Genomic DNA, 17288 nt, shown 5'->3' with positions numbered 1-17288 from the left:
ATCTTTTTTCTTTTCTTTTTTTTTTTTTTTTTTTTTTTTTTTTTTTTTGGAGACACAATCTCTTTAATCAACTGGAGCTCACCATTTTAACTGGACTTGCTGGGCACTGAGCTCTGGGAATTTGCCTAGCTCTGTTCCCTGTGCTAGAGTTACAGATGCTCAGGACCGTGCCAGGCTTTCAGATGAGTCCAAGGGATCTGAACACAGATCCTCATGCTTGTGAAACAACACTTCACATGGAGCTAGCTCCCCAGCCCTGCACCTTAAGTTTGGTATGGGGACTGGTGAGTCCATGCTCACGTACTTGTGAACAGCAGAGCAAGGCTTTGGTCCTGTCCCCACTAGTGCCTGATTCAGGTGAGCACAAATGGCCAGACCTTTTCAGCCACAGGAGGGAGAGGGCTTGCTTCTATTTCAAATCCAGGAAACGGCTCTGTGCTTTTACCTTCTCAAATCGGTCCTCTGCATGCGTCATCAAAGTTATCAACAACTCTCCTGCTGTCTGCTGGGTACAGGGACGGGACAGGCTTTTCAGGCTGTCCAATGTAGTAATTATGAACTGTCTGAGTTCTTCTGAATCAAGGAAAACTTCAAAGACCTGCAACAATTTAGGAAAAATGAGTTTTCAAGATACCTGGTATGGGCTGGGAATACAACTCAGTGTTTGCCTGTGATGTGTGAGGCCCAGCACTCCGGCACTGTGGGAGAGAGGGCTGTGCTATCTAGTGCTGGCTTATTTACTGGGTAGCTATGCCCTTCTGTCAACTTGACTGCATTCGGGATTAACGAAACCCAAGCAGTTTAGTACACCTGTGAGGGATTTTTTTTCTTAAATCATTTGAGATGGGAAGATCCACCTTTAATCTGGGCCACACCTTCTGCTGGCAGCCTATATAAAGGACAAGAAGGGAACTGGCTCTCATTCTCTTAGCAAGTCCATCCCTTCACTGGCATTAGAGACTACTCTGGGATTCCAGCATCTACAGAAGATCAGCTGAGATATCCATCCTCAAGGACTGAACACCTTACTGGATTCTTGGACTTTCTCTTGGCAGACGGCCATTGTTGGACTAGCTGGACCACAGCCTGTAAGCCATTCTAATAACTCATATACATATATACTTTCTATAAGTTCTACCCCTCTAGAGAACCCTAATATATTTACCAAAATGGAAAACTGGAAGCACAAAAAGTCCAAAGCTAAAGTCTATTCACAGCCTTTTACTGCTCTGACTCCACATGACTGGAACAGATACACTCCACTGGGTGCTTACTGTGCAACAGGCAGTATGCCAAGCGTTTGCATTGTTCAGCTCTTAGGGCAATGGAGTCGCCCAGCATGTACAGACTCCCACCGGATAGATGAAGAAACTGATACCTGCACTGGATTACATGGTATTTTAAACCCTACATGAGTAAGATTTTTAAGTATCCCTTTATGTGTGTTTGTATTCATGTATGTATGCATATATGTATGTGTATGTATGAATGCATGGGAGAAGTGTGCATGTGTAAGCCAGAGGTCTGTCTCAGTGTTTCCCTCTGTCAATCTCTATCTTATTTTCTGAGGCAGGGTCTCTTACTAAATCTGGAAGCCACTGATTCTGCTAGACTTGCTGCCCATCAGATTCTAGGGATCCCCCTGGCTGTCTCCTCAGGCTAGGACTATAGGAATATACTGCTACACTCAGCTTTTTTCTTTTTCTTTTTTTTTTTTTTTTGAGGGGGGTTTCGAGACAGGGTTTCTCTGTATCTTTGGGGCCTGTCCTGTAGATCAGGCTGGCCTCGAACTCACAGAGATCCACCTGCCTCTGCCTCCTGAGTGCTGGGATTAAATGTGTGTGCCAGCACTGCCCAGCCAGGCTTTTCCCTTTTTAAATATGGCTACTGGGGCTAGTGCTCATGTCTTCATGCTTGCACTGAAAGCCCTTTACTGAGCCATCTCCCCAGCCTATAGGTTTCCTTTGTCTCTAACATACCTAGCAGATGCATGTGTCTTTGCTGAGTAATGAACAGTTACATTTAAAAGCACATAGCTTGTTGGTTTGACCGGCCTCTCTTGAAGCTCCTCTACATGAAAGGTTTAACACAAGCAAGCAGCTGGTGTTCAGTGAGAGTTCCCTAGACTGAGGTGAATCACTGACCTCTTCAGCAAGTTGACATAAACCACTAAACTGAGACAGACAACCGGGCAATAAGACATGGTAGTATAAGCCTTTATCTCAGCATGTGGGTGGCAGACAAAAGCAAACTGCTGTGAGTTCTAGGACAGTGTGGTCTACACAGTGAGTACCAGTTCAGTCAGTGATACACAGTGAGACCCTGTCTTAAAAAAGGGAGCGAGGGATCTGGTGTGTGAGTTCATGAACATGGTACCTTTTCTGAAAATCCTGGATGCTTACAGAGCACATTCCCGGGAAATCTCCTGTGGTTGGTTTTATAAGAAAAAAAAAAACAAAAACAAAAACAAAACCCAGAACTTTCCAGTGTCATTTTTACCATCTCACATTTCCACGAACAAACAAGATGTCTGTCTTCTCCCCACCGTGCAGCACTTCGGGCTGCCTACCTGGATGCTTCTGAGCTCTCTAATTACCTGGACAATTTTGAAGGGACAAGAGTAGAACTGTTTGACACTGTAGTGCCCCAGCAGCTCCCTGCACCTTTTCAAAATTTCTCTCAAGCTCTTGCCATTGTTTTTGTCCTGTGTGGCATCTAGGAAGAGAATGCGTCGTTATTATGCTCACTCTGCTTCTTTTTTGCTCATTCCTAAGTCTTTCTGATGGCCAACGTGAAGTCAATCCCTGGTTTTCCCTTGAGTGAATCAATCTAATCTGCAGGCAGGTCCTGTCCTCTTCCTTATAAAGCAATATATACAAACAGCCAAAGGGAAATGAGAAGGTGTTTTGTCAGAACAGAGATTTGGGCTGGATGATGGTGGCACATGCCTTTAATCCCAGAACTGGTTCGGGACCAGCCTGGTCTACAGAGCTAGTTCCAGGACAGCCAGGACTGTTACGCAGAGGAACCCTGTCTCAAAAAACAAAAACAAACAAACAAACAGAGCAAAGATTTGGAGTGGTTTTCTGAGTAGAAAAAGGGAAGGCTCCGGCACTACCCCACTGGAGAGGAGTGGGATGGCATCTTCCTGGGACTTGCTGACCAGTGAGTTGCCTACTCCCATTGTACTGCCTTGCCTCTTCGATGTGCTTTGTTTTTGTTGTGGTTTGGTCCTTTTGAGACAAGGTCTCTTTACATGGCCCTAGCTGTCCTGGAATTCACTATGTGTAGACAGAGGCTGCTTATTGGTTTTCTGGCCACCCAGACCCAAAATAATCACACAGAAACTATATTAATTACAATACTATTTGACCAATAGCTTAAGCATAGTTATAGCTAGCTCTTACATCTTAAATTAACCCATTTCTATTATTCTATGTATTACCATAAGGCTCATGGTTTACCTGCAAGGTTCCAGAGCATCTGTGCCCTTCGGCAGCTACATGGAGTGTCCCTAACTCCACCTATTCTCTCTCTCTCTCTCTCTCTCTCTCTCTCTCTCTCGCACGTGCGTGCACGTGCACACACACAAAGTACAAAGAAAAGAGTAAAAGGAAGCCAAGTCATGACTGAAACAGTGGGACTAAACTGGAGCAGGGAAGAGAAACAGAGCTCAGAAGGAGACAGCGACGCAGCAAGGTCTTTAAGGCTCTGAGCCCATGGGCGATGTGTGGTCACTGGGGAATTCNTCCAACCTGGCTATATTCTGCCCTGCTATAGACCAAAGCAGCTTCTTTTATTAATCAATGGTAATAAAACATATTCAAAGCATACAGAGGGGATCGCACATCAACTACATAGATTAGGCTGCTCTTAAAGCCAAAGAGATCCACCTTCCTCTGCCTCCTGAGTGCTTGAATGCTGGAATGTCTGTGTCACCACATTCGGCTTGTTTCTCATGCTTTAATGTGACTTCATATTGCTGGACAGGGCATTGTCAATATTTGTTGAGTCAATAATTCAATTATTAAGTCTCAGGCTGTCCAGATATCCAGAAATAAATTCAAACTGGACTACAGGAGGATTTCCATCCATTAGAGAAAAGCCAGTATTCCTAGCAGGGCCTAATAGTACACACCTTTGATCCCAGCACTCAGGAGGAAGAGGCACTTCCTTACTTTTGTCTTTGTAAACAGTGCTCACACACAGAGCTGCCTTACATGGGTGGCTGCTTTGGAAGCAGAGCTTCCTCAGTTGCTAAGGCGGTTCCCTCTGGTGCCTTTTCTACCTGTTCCCCTGCTTGGTTGCTGTCTTCACATGAGCTTCAGAAAGCCTTCTCTGAACTCATCAACACATTTGACTCTTACTCATGTTTCTGTACATTTCCATTATATTACAGTTAATGGTGTTTCTTTGTTGACTCCTTGGGATATCCCTAGACTGATACAAAGATTAGGGACCTTTGTACTCTAGTTACTATTTGTCTTAGTGTTTCTATTGCTGTACTAACACCATGACCAAAGCAACTTCAGAAGGAAAGGGTTTATTTGCCTTAGACATCCACATCACAGTCCATCACTGAAGGAAGCCATGGCAGGAACTCAAGCAAGGCAGGAACCTGGAGAGAGGAGAGGATGCAGAGGCCATGGAGGATGCTGCTTACAGGCTTGCTCCTCACAGATTGCTCAGTCAGCTTATAGAATCTAGGGCCAACAGCTTGGGGATGGGACCACCCACCATGGGCTGGGTGCTCCCACATCAATCACTAATTAAAGAAACACCCTACAGGTGTGACTACAGTCCAGTATTGTGGAGGCAATTTCTCAATTGATGTTCCCTCCTTTCTGATAACCCTAGCTTGTGTCAAGTTGACATAACTGGTGAGCACACTACCGAATCCCAATTCAATTCTAAATGAACAGTTATGGGAGGAGGACCAGATGATGACAAGTAGTTCCCACTTCTGACCAAACCAATCACCCCAATTTGTTTCTATGACCAAGGTCTAGTTACCCCACAGCCATGCAGATGGTGGACACGTGAGCGGGGTCCAAGACAGAGTTATGGCTCCAGTGTTGAAGTCAGTGTCTTAGTCACTGTCATGTTGCTGTGAAGAGACTTCATGACCAAGGCAACGCTTATAAAGGAAAGCATTTAATTGTGGACTTGTCCAGAGTTTCAGGAGTTTAGTCCATTATCATTGTGACAGGAAGCATGGGGGCAGGCAGGCATGGTGCTGGAGAAGTAGCTAAGATCCATATGCTGAGAGAGACTGGATGTGGAATGGGTATGAAATTTCAAAGCCCAACCCCAGTGACACACTTCCTCCAACAAGGTCACACCTACTCCAACAAGGCCACACTTCCTAATCCTTCTCAAATAGTGCCACTGCCTATTGACTAAGTATGGCTGTTTGAAAGAAAATGGCCCAAAAAGGGATTGGCACTATTAGGAGTTGTGGTCTTAATGAAGAAAGTGTGTCACTGTAGAGGTGGGCTTTGAAATCTCATAAATGCTCAAGCCATGCCCAGTAAGGCAGTTCACTTCCTGCTGCCTTTGGATCAAGATATAAGGATTCTCAGCTCCAGCACTATGCCTGCATGATAATAGACTAAACCTCTGAACTGTAAGAGAACGACCCCAATTAAATATTTTCCTTTACAAGAATTGCCAAGGTCGTGGTGTCGCTTCACAGCAATAGAAACCCTAAGACACTAAGCATTCAAATATACAAGCCTATAGGGGCCATTCTTATTCACACCAGCACAATCAGCATTGCCTCATCTCTGTCTGTGGACTATGGACCTTTCTCTCTATGAATTGCTAAAGAAAATATTTCTAGAACATGGTAGGAGGAGGGCTGGTGCCTATGGCTGTGCTAAACGTTAGATTACACCTTCATTCCACAGTGTCTTACATTTCAGTTTCATAATGATATGGAGCAGGTAATGTGTTCCCTCTGCAGCCTCTTCAGCCACCTCTTTCACTGGGTCCCCACACAGCAGTGCCATCAGAGCCACCAGATGTCCAAGCTTTTGGAACTGCAGGGGAAACTAAGTGAGAAGGAAGGAAAATGTCATCAGAATATGGGGGGCATTTCACCTTCAATTGGAGTTGTTGAGGAGTCCGCAGCTCCAAAGAGGCTCAAGGGTCCCAGGCCCTTGGATCTCTGGGAGTTACTGTTTTACATGTCTGCTATGATTCCTCCAGCCAAAGGGCAACCTAACCTATGAACATGTTCTAAAATGAGGAGGCTTTGGCAATAATGATGTTCATTCCAACACTAATTTTTTAAATAATTAATTAGATAATTAATCTTTCAAGCAAAGGTTTTTCTATGTAGCCCTGACAATTCTAAAACTCATACAGCATTGTTTTTAAGGATTGCATTTTGAAAATATTTGCCTAGTAATGGAAAAGGAAATTATGGCATATCATTCTATGAACATAACCACTAGAAATGAAGTGTCTGGCCTGGAGGCTTGGGTTAGTAGTATAACTCATGCCTATCCTTTCTAGGGACCCAGTAACATACAAGAACAAACCCCATCATGAAAACCTATTAAACAAGAAATTTATGACACACTAAGCAAAGAGAAAAATCTATCAAAGTGAGTACAGCACTAATGCTTAAATATATTGATTAAAGTCAGATGCTGGTGATATATGCTTTTAATCCCAGCACGTGGGAGGTAGATCTCTGTGAGTTTGATGTCAGCCTAGCCTACAGAGCTACACACAGAGAAATACTATTGCGAGATATTTGACTACACTGTGTAAATGCTGGCACAGCATCTATATACATTTTTTAAAAATAAAAAATATTAAGCCAGTGCTGTAGAATACTCCTGTACTCTGTGTGAATATATGTTGCTATGATTGGTTTAATAAAAAGCTGACTGGCTGATAGCCAGACAGGAAATATAGGTGGGACAATCAAATTGAGGATAATGGGATAAAGAAGGGCAGAGTCAGAGCTGACACAGAGGGAGTCAGCCCAGACACAGACGGAGCAGATGAATATGTCATGCTAATAAAGGTACTGCCACATGACAGAGCATAAATAAGGAATATGGGTTAACTTAAAAGAACTAGTTAGTAATAAGCCTGAGCTATTGACCAAGCATTTATAATTTATATTAAGTCTCAGAGTCATTTATTTGGGAAGCAGCTGCTGATTATTTGGGAGCAGGCAGTCAGGACAGGAAAACTCTGCCTACAAGCCAGGTATGGTGGTGCAAGTCTTTAACACCAGCAGTAGGGAAGCAAAGGCAGGTGGATCTCTGTGAGTTTGAGGCCAGCTTGGTCTATAAAGTGAGTTCCAGGGCAGATAGGGCTACATAGTGAGAATCTGTCTCAATACATAAATAAACAAACAAATAAAAGAAACTAAAAACTACTTTTAAAAATTATTTGTTTTCATTTTAGTGTGTGAGAGAGAGGAAGAGAGAAGGAGAGGCAGAGAGAGAGGGGGGGGAGAAGTGCATCTTTGGGCTCATCTGCCTCAACATAAGTGTGGAGGTCAGAGGATAACTCTGTGGAGTTAGTTCTTCCTTTCCACCTTTATGTGAGTCATAGGGCTTGAATTCAAGTTACCAGGCTTTCTAGTTCTAAAAAACTTTTTTTCTTTCTTTGGTTTTTTGAGGCAGAATTTCTCTATGTAACAGCAGTCCTGGAATTTTCTTTGTAGATCAGGCTGGCTTCAAACTCACAGATCTGCCTGCCTCTGCAGCTGAGGATGCTACTGGACTTCTGCGATCTTCCTGCCTTTCCCTCCCAAGTGCTAAATGGCATTGTTTGACTGGCAAGGGTTTTTTGGTTTTTTTAATGTGGAGGCATCTGAACTGAACACTACAGTGAGTAGCTACATGGAGAATTGAGGCTGAGCATTCCAAGTAGCTGAAGCAGCAAGATGAGCTTTAGGTAATTAGAGATCTAGAAGAGACTAGTGAGGTTGTAAAGGCTGCAGAGACAGGTAGGAGCCAGTATATCAAGATCCTGAATTGTAACAGCAAAGAGAGTCACTGGGTTAATGAGGAGAAGCAGGGCAAAGAGGAAAAGAAGGGAAAGAGGAGAAGGAAAAGTAAAAGAGGAGGAGAGGGACAAAGAGAAGGATGAGAGCAAAGAGGAGGAGGATGGGGGCAAGGAAGATAACCTGCTCAGAGCAAGACACACTGATTTGCAGAAGGAAAAATGAATAGACACAGGAGAGGTGATCACAGTTTGGGGGGATTCTTCTTAGAAGCTACAGCAGAGGATTGACAACTGAGAAGTACAGGACTGAAAGAGAGAAATACGAGGACTTAAACATGGGATCCTTGGGAAAATAAACAGGCACAGGGGAAAAGAAAGTAAACTGTATCATTCCAAAGGAAACTCCAATTCACCGGACTTCAAAAGGCAGTCCAAAAATCCAGAAATAGGCTCTGCTTGACTACAGGAGTAGTCTGTACTGGAGTTAGGAAAGGCCAGCAGTCCTCAGGAAGTTTGTGAAGCTGGTTCCCCCTCTGGCTGAAATGAGGACATGACAGTTCTAAGGTAGGGCTGAGAATTTTATTGTCCATATGAGGGAGAGAACAGCCAGAGGCATCAGGAAGAGTCCAGAGGGAATCAGGCCATGGTGTGTGTGTGTGGGGGGGGGGGTAATAAGAGAGAAGGAAGAGCAAGGGGACCAAGAGAAGAGCCAGGAGGAACCAGCAGAATGAATGGCCAAAATGACAGGGTTATTCTATAGGAAGGAGAAACTTGGGTAAAGGAAGTGAAGCCCCTGGGGTGGAAAGAGTTGGGGGGGGGCAGGGTGAGAAGTGCTGAGAGGAGCCAGGGTACTGAGTGAGCCTAGAGGCCAAGCAGACACTTGGGTATCCTAATAGGCACCACAGTAGCCTTTTGCTTCTTTGGAACCTGACACCCTCTACCAAAAGGAGTCATTTCCCTTACCTCTGGCAGAAGGGACGTATGGCTACCTGTGTGTTGTGACTATCAGCACATCAAAGCTCATGCTGGCCCTCTTCAGTATCGCAAATACCTGTTTGACACATTTCAAAGTTCTAGCCTGTACTGGTTAGTTTAGTCACCTTGACACAAGCTAAAATTAGCTGAAAGGAGAGAATAGCAATTGATAAAATGCCTCCATAATGTAATGATTTCAGCCACATAAGGCAGATACTTCCGGGTTCTAGGGGTCATTCATGTGCAGACAAGCCCTCAGGCAGAAGTGCCTAATGGCCCCCAGGGATGTTAAAGGGCCCCTTGTGGTCCACTTATGACTCAGCTAAGCCCTTGCGTGTACGTGTGAGCCCTGTCATCTGCGTATGATGTACCACATTAACCCTCTGTGCGCATGCGCTAGACAGCTTTTAAAAGCTGGACGGGCCATCTTCCTGTCTCTCTCTCTGCACACTGACTTCCCCAGGCCTGTACATGCCCCTCCTAAGTGGGTTTGTTGCATGTTCCATGTTTCCTTCTCACTCACACCAGGTAATTTCACATAGGATCTGGCTGTAGGGACAGGACAGGTGGCTCAGTGATTAAGGCCAATGATTGCTTTTCAAGAGGACCCCGGTTTAATTCTCAGCACCCACATAGCAGCTCACAACTGTCTCTAATTCTAGGATCCAACACCACAGACAGACATAGATGCAGACAAAACACCAATGCACACACACAAAAGAAATATTTTTAAAAAGACTCAGCTGTAGGGCAATTTTGTAGTGATTAATGGGGGATGACTTAGTCCACTGTGGGTGGGGCCACCCCTAAGGTAGTGGTCCTGGGTTCTATAAGAAAGCAGGCCAAGCAAGCCACAGGCAGCAAGCCCTCCCACCAGCTAACTACTCATTTTCCTTATAATCCTGCTAGTCTTGCTATGTTTTTTTCTATGCTCCACTCTTGATTCTCTGTTTTCCCTATTCCCCTATTCCCTGCTAATATTTCCTGTCTTGCAGATGGCCCTGGTCAGTGTTTGGTTAAAAGCATCACCTCAGCACCCTAACACCCCTTTATACAAAGAGTCTGGAATGTTTAGTTGGGGGTTTCACCCCAGCCCCTTCGCATCCATATATACAAGGAGTCTGTCTGAAATGTTGGGTGGAAAGTTCCAAGTCCAAGCTCCCAAGCCCTGGGAGTGGCTGCAGTAGACTCCACCTTCAAGAAAGCCCTCCAAGTCGGGCGATGGTGGTGCACGCCTTTAATCCCAGCACTGGGGAGGCAGAGGCAGGCGGATCTCTGTGAGTTCGAGACCAGCCTGGTCTAGGAGCTAGTTCCAGGACAGGCTCCAAAGTCACAGAGAAACCCTGTCTCGAAAAACAAAACAAAACAAAACAGAAAGAAAGGAAGGAAGGAAGGAAGGAAGAAAGAAAGAAAGAAAGAAAGAAAGAAAGAAAGAAAGAAAGAAAGAAAGAAAGAAAGAAAGCTCTCCAAACGGTGACCCCTCCCCAGGGAGGGGCAAGACCACTCCCACAGGCTATTTAAACTGCCTCCCAGCGAATGAACACCTGGTCTTCCCATTTTCCATGGTTTCTCAGGTTCTCCTTCCTCCACCCCCATGTTTTCCCACGGGGGGCACCCAGGAGCGTTGGTGTCCATTAAACCTGGGTTTCCTCTAATTCAGTCTGATTTGGTCTAATTTGGATTATTGCGTTGGCAGAGAGGCTTGTTGGTCGAAAAAACTTAACAGTCAGGCCCAGTCTGCTGGCCATGTCCAGTCTACTTTTTTCTCTCTCCGCTCTGGACTCTTCCAGATGCCTCTGGCACTCTGTTGTTCATATCTACACTAAAACATTCCCCTTAACCATACCATGCTGGTGACAGCACAGTGGCTGGAGGCTGAGGCACCTACTAAGTAGGACGACAGCAGGGTATTATGTGGCTCCAACAGTCAGCACACAGCCGTGAACAAGCAGCTGGGGACAGCATGGCCAGTCAAGACGGATGGGCTTTTACTTCATTATAATGGCTTCCATATTATTAGCATTGCAGTTTGGGCCTTTCCTATCTCTGAGACACATCTGAAAACTCCAGGTAAGTATAGAAAAGAGGAGCAGGCCCTATTTAGGAATTCCTCTCTGCCCTAGCCCATGTACAATCCTCTTAATCATTATGTTACCCCAGGAAAAATGCAGTCCCAAACACTGGTGGGTATGACTGACTCTGGGGACACCTCCCTTCACCCTTGAGTTCATACTTTCTCTTACTGATAAACCTCCCAGTTCCTTACTTTGTCTCTGAATTGTGGAGGCCCAATGAGGCCAAAGGTAAGAGAGGTTGGGACTAGTTTTTAGTTCATTCAAAGTTGTGCTTCTAACAAAGGCCCTGCGCAGTTTTTATTCAGAATTCTGCTCTCTCAAGGCTATCGTCAAGGCTAGTTGCCAGAACTCTTGCTCCTGAAATAGGGAAGTAGATGGTTCCTACCTAAAACAAAAGTCTAAGGATTCAATTAGATTCTAGTTCCCTTTATGGAAATAACTTGGGATTCTACCCAGGGAGTGATTTGCTGTAGAGTGTTTGGTCTAGGGCATGAGTGATGAATATACCCTGTGACTTTCAATCTGTATGTTAATGCAGTCTTTCATTTTACTCTTACCTTTTGGGGTATGGGGTATATTAACCAGTTGGAAATTGGAAATAACTCAGTATCTTCTTATCTCTCCCTGTGAGTTAAGAGTGCCTAAAGGCCAGTTTGGGTGCTCACCTTACTAGACCTGGAAGGAGGTGGGAGGTCCTTGGACTTCCCACGAGGCAGGGAACCTGGACTGCTCTTGGGGCTGACGAGGGAGGGGGACTTGATTGGGGAAGGGGGAGGGTTATGGGAGGCGGTGGCGGGGAGGAGACAGAAATCTTAAATAAATAAATAAATAAATAAATAAATAAATAAATAAGAGCGCCTAAAGACCTGCAGACCTGCGGGCTCCAGAAGTAATTAGCATTTCCCCCTGTAAACATTTACAGACCCTCGTCATTTCCTTATCTCTTCCTATCAGTTAGGGAAGTCTCCAGACCTGACATTCCAGCATCCCACCCTCCCCGCTGCCTTTATGCTATATAATGCTCCTGAGAAAAAAATGAAGTTGGCAGCTTGATCAGAACACAGAGTTGCTGTCTGTTTCTCGTGTCTCTTGCCCCTTCATTTCTCCCCTCCAGGGTTCGTACTCCTGATTCATATCCCGCTGGTCGGGACAGAAATTAAACACGGGCGAATTTTAGTACTCACTGAAAAATTCCCTCCTAATACTATCCTACAAGTTTCTGCATTTTATTATTTTCATTCGTGTCTTTGTATTTACTATATTTCTAAATTCCCACGCCTCCACTCTGGAGGAAGGTGTTTTTGTCGAGGCTGGCCCCAACAGAGAATTCTTCCTCTGATGGCGACAAGAAGGTGGAGATACTAGGAACAGTCTCTGTCCGGTCGCTCTGTCTCCTCTGTCTCTTAGATTCCCTCCCCAGCCTCAGCACAGGCAACAACAGTACAACTCTCTTAGAAAACCTGAGATATTTGCATTGGTTAGTCTGAACTGACCTGCTGGGCTTCATTGTTTTTCTTTCTTTCGTTTGTTCTTTTTTTTAACAAGATCTTTTTAGATGTATCCCTTGCTATCCTAGAATTAGATATAGAGACCAGACTGACCTCAAACTTCCAGAGAGTCACCTGCCTCTGCCTCCCAAGTGCTGGGACTAGATGCATGCACCACCATACTTAGCTTGACTTCATTTCTTCAAAGACAAACTGCACATAGCTCATGTTAGTGTGGGCCCTTTACATATTTTCAGGTTGTATCTATTTCTTCATCTATTCAGGGACATTTATTGCATCATGTTTCACCTGTCGTGCTTAATAACAGGGGTGCAAAGATTAACAAACAGTATGTGGCCTCAAACTCAGCACACTGTAGGACTGGGGCAGACATGTAAATAATGCTGAATACTGGGAAACTATACCTGCACCAGAGGAATACAGAGCCCAAGCTGAGCTACCAGAGGAGAAAACAATCAAGGGTGCCTGCCTGCTTCTTCCTCAGTCACTCAAGGTTACTCACCTTCAGGTTGAGATAACAGGATAAGCATTTGAGGACTTGGGCCATGATGGCTGTAGCCCGTTCTCGCTCATGGTCTTTGTCTGACTGTAACCAGGGGTCCATGTGCTATAAAAAAATAAAGAAGGTCAAATGGTCTGTCAGGAATACATGAAGTAAAACTTGTACTCTGTTAGAAAAAACATGTGAATAGCTGGAGAGATGACTCTGAGGTTAAGAGCGCTGACTGCTCTTCCAAAGGACCCAGATTCAATTCCCAGCACTCACATGGCAGCTCACAACTGTCTGTGACTCCAGTTCCAGGGGACTTGGCACCCTCACACAGACATACATGCAGGGAAACACTAATGTTTTTTAAAATAAAAATAAATAAATTTTTAAAAAGAAAGAACATATGAAGTAAAAAAAAACTCTACATTACTTCAATATCTAAAAAACCACTCCTAATGTGTTGCAGAATAGAATATTTGTTTCACTATGTAAAGATGTGTTGCTGTTTTACTTTGCCCGCCTAAGGCACCTGATTGGTCAAAAAAAAAAAGCTGAACAGCCAATAACTAGGCAGAGATAGGTGGGGCTGGCTTTTCTTTAAAGGGGGAGCCAGGCAGTTAGGCAGGGGCCAGTTAGGCAGGGGCCAGCCAGCCAGGTTCAAAGGAAGCAGAAAAGCAGGAAGGACAGTACATAGATGAGATAAATGAGCCTTAGAGCAGCACACAGATAAATAGAAATTGGTTAATTTAAGTTTTTCTTTAAAAGTAGCTAGAAACAAGCCTAAGTTAAGGCCAAATATTCATAATTAATAAGTCTCTGTGCCATGATTTGGAGGCTGGCAGTTCAAGAAGCCTACTGCACTAATGATAAAGCAGATTACATTGAAGTGATGGGTTGACAAGCAAGACATAAAACCTTGGCTCCTTCAAAGCTTGATTTCTAGATTTATCTCTGTTCATTTCAGTACTTTACTCTTTTGTCTGTTTTCAGCCCTTTCTGCATTGGAAAATTTTTTTAATGATATGCTCTTAAAGAACTAAAGATGAGAGTGAGGGGTGGGGCTGGAGAGATGGCCCAGTGGTTAAGAGCACTGGCTGATCTTCCAGAGGGCCCGGGTTTGCTATGGCGTGACATGGCAGTGTACAGGCACACATGGTCCTGGAGAAGGAGATGAGAGTCCTACATCTTGAGGCAACAGGAAGTGAACTGAGACACTGGGTGTGGCTCGAATATATCGAGGGGTACCTCAATACCCATCTCCACAGTGATACACTTCCTCCAACAAGGTCACAGTCACTCCAACTACTAGCGCCATTCTCTTTGGGGGCCATTTCCTTTCAAACCACCGCACCTGACATTTCATTTACCTTAAAAATGTTGTCAAAATTTTCCAGATGTGGGTCTTTTACCACCAGGCTCTGCAGCATCATAGAGAAGGCCTGGAACGTCTGTCTGTAGAGACACTAACAAGGTGCAGAATCAGCAAGGCCCCTCCCAGCAAAGCTTCCCAAGCACCATGCTCATCTGAGGCTGCTCATCACTTCAAGGCTTTAGTAAAAGCCCGATCTAGAGCAAAAACACCTGTAGGCAGTTTATGGTATGAGGGAAAGGGAAATAAAACATTTCAAATGAGCATCTTAAAATTCCTGGAATCGGGGTAATGGACTACATTTGGGGGAATGAGCAGAGGTCATCAAAATACCTTCAAAGTTGACTTGTGACTCTAATGCTCCGAAATAGGGGAGCTATCTGAACCAGTACCCTTCCATAACTTCTCCTCTTCTGCTTTGATTCTTTTCAGACCATTTGTACTCTTCACTGTTGGGACCTTTGGTTAGGAGACGTTCTATCCAAAGATAACCCACCCTCCCTGCAACCATTTGACCCCAAGATATCTTGGGGTACAACTGGTCATGGTCTTCAGTCTCCAGCACAGGCTTGGAAATCCAATTTGGGTTTAAATCCAATTGATATCCAATCGCTGCAAAATGTATCCAAATTACCTATGATTTTTGGGTTCTGCATTTCTGCCTTTTCCCCATTCTCTGCTTCTGCCTGCTCCCCCACCCCCACCCCGTACCATGCTGAATTCTCCCGCCTGTTTCACACATTACAAATCCATTCTCCTTCTGCTACAACTTCCTGTCTCCTAAAAATCTCTTTTCAAATACATGAGGCACTAGGGTTAGGCTTAGGCTTAGGCTTAGGGTTAGGGTGGCAACCATGACTGATAAAGGCTTTTTCAGCATTGCTTCGGTCGAGGGGCAGGTTCTGGCTATGACAAACAAAGCTGCTATGAACATAATTGAGCACATGTCCTTGTGGCACAATTGAGCATCCTTTGGATATATACCCCCAAAGAGGTATTACTGGGTCTTGAGGAAAGTAGTTTCCTAATTTTCTGAGAAATCACCACACTGACATACAAAGGGACTGTACCAGCTTGCATTCCCACCAGCAGTGCAGAAGTGTTCCCTTTTCCCCACAACCTCTTCAGCATAAGTTGTCATCAGTGTTTTTGAACTTGGCCATTCTGACAGGTGTAAGATTAAATCTCAGAGTTGTTTTGATTTGCATTTCTCTGGTGACTAAGGATGTTGAACATTTCCTTAAGTGTCTTTCAGGCATTTTTAGATTCCTCTGTTGAGAGTAATGTCTTTATGTGAAATGGGTATCAGGGTAATTGTAGCCTCATAAAATGAGTTTGGTAATGTTCCTCCTGTTTCTATTGTGTGGAATAATTTGAGGAGTATTGGTACTAGTTCTTTGAAAATCTTGTAGAATTCTGAGCTGAAACCATCTGGTCCTGGGCTTTTTTTGGTTGGGAGACTTTTGATGATTGTTTTTATTTCTTCAGCAGTTATAGTTCTGTTAATTTACTTATCTAGTCTTGATTTAATTTTGTAAGTGATATTTATCCAGAAAGTTGTCCATTTCCTTTAAGTTTTCCAATTTTGTGGAGTACAGGTTTTCAAAATATGACCTGATGATTCTCTGGATTTCCTCCATGTCTGTTTTTATGTCCCCCTTTTCGTTTCTGATTTTGTTAATTTGGATATTCTCCCTCTGCCTTTTGGCTAGTTTGGATAAAGGTTTGTCTATTTTGTTGATTTTCTCGAAGAACCAACTCTTTGTCTCACTGATTCTTTGTATTTTTTTTTGTTTCTAATTTGTTGATTTCAGCTCTCAATTTGATTATTTCCTGCCATCTAGTTCTCTTTGGTGATTTTGCTTCCTTTTGTTCTAAAGTTTTCAAATGTTCAGTTAATTCACTAGTGTGGGATTTTTCCAGCTTCTTTATGTAGGCATTTAGTGCTATGAACTTTCCTCTTAACACTGCCTTCATTGTGTCTCATAAATTTGGGTATGCTGTGTGGCCATATTCATTGATCTTTAGTAAGTTTCTAATTTTTCTCTTTATTTCTTCCTTGATCCATGGATGATTCAGGTGAGCATTGTTTAATTTCCATATGTTTGTGGACTTTCTGAAATTAGTATTGCTTTTGACTTCTAGTTTTAAACCATGGTGATCTGATAAGAACATGGGGTAATTCCAATTTTTTTTTGTATTTGTTTTAGTTTGTTTTGTTACCAAGTATGTGGTCAATTTTTGAGAAGGTTCCATGAGGTACTGAGAAAGTATATCCTTTTTTGTTTGGATGGGAATATTCTATAATGTCTGTTAATTCCATTTGAGTCATAACATCTGTTAGTTCCCTTATTTCTCTGTTCATTTTTTGTCTAACTGACCTATCCAGTGGTGAGAGTGGCGTGTTGAAGTCTCCCACTATTAATATGTGGTGTTTAATGTATGATTTAAGCTTTAGAAGTGTTTCTTTTACATATGAGGGTGCCCTTGTATTTGGGGCATAGATGTTCAGTATTGAGATTTCCTCTTGATGGATTTTTCCTGTGACTAATATGAAATGACCTTCTTTCTCTCTTTTGACTGATTTTAGCTTGAAGTCTGTTTTGTTAGATATTAGGATAGCTACACCCTCTTGTTTCTTAGGTCCATTTGATTGGTATATTTTTTCCCAACCCTTTACTCTGAGACTATGTCTTTGAGGTTGAGATGCATTTCTTGTGTGCAGAAGAAGGATGGATTCTGTTTTCGTATCCAATCTGTTAGCCTGTGCCTTTTTATGGGTGAGTTGAGTCCATTTACATTAAGGGATATTAATGACCAGTGGTTGCTATCTCCTGTTAATTTAGTTTTTATTGTTGGTGATTTTTTTCCTTCTTTGGGATTCACTGCTATGAGAT

At 43.6% G+C, this 17288-nt stretch overlaps 1 protein-coding gene across 1 annotated transcript in view; it reads right to left on the bottom strand.

Moving 5' to 3' along the window:
- The window catches only part of Mroh8 (maestro heat like repeat family member 8), a 52219-nt gene that overhangs the window by 8771 nt on the left and 26160 nt on the right, over window positions 1-17288 (bottom strand). Inside the window, exons 8-12 of the mRNA XM_050150992.1 lie at window positions 14390-14485; window positions 13035-13139; window positions 5918-6053; window positions 2597-2715; window positions 446-598 (exon numbers count right to left, since the gene is read on the bottom strand). Coding sequence (XP_050006949.1) covers window positions 446-598; window positions 2597-2715; window positions 5918-6053; window positions 13035-13139; window positions 14390-14485 — 609 coding nt within the window. The remainder of the gene's footprint in view (window positions 1-445; window positions 599-2596; window positions 2716-5917; window positions 6054-13034; window positions 13140-14389; window positions 14486-17288) is intronic.

The sequence above is a fragment of the Alexandromys fortis genome, unplaced genomic scaffold, assembly GCF_014885135.2.
Source record: "Alexandromys fortis isolate MF-2015 unplaced genomic scaffold, M_Fortis_MF-2015_v1.1 scaffold_27, whole genome shotgun sequence".
Taxonomy (NCBI): domain Eukaryota; kingdom Metazoa; phylum Chordata; class Mammalia; order Rodentia; family Cricetidae; genus Alexandromys; species Alexandromys fortis.
Note: the sequence above shows the minus strand (reverse complement) of the source record. Positions and strands in the feature narration are given on the sequence as shown.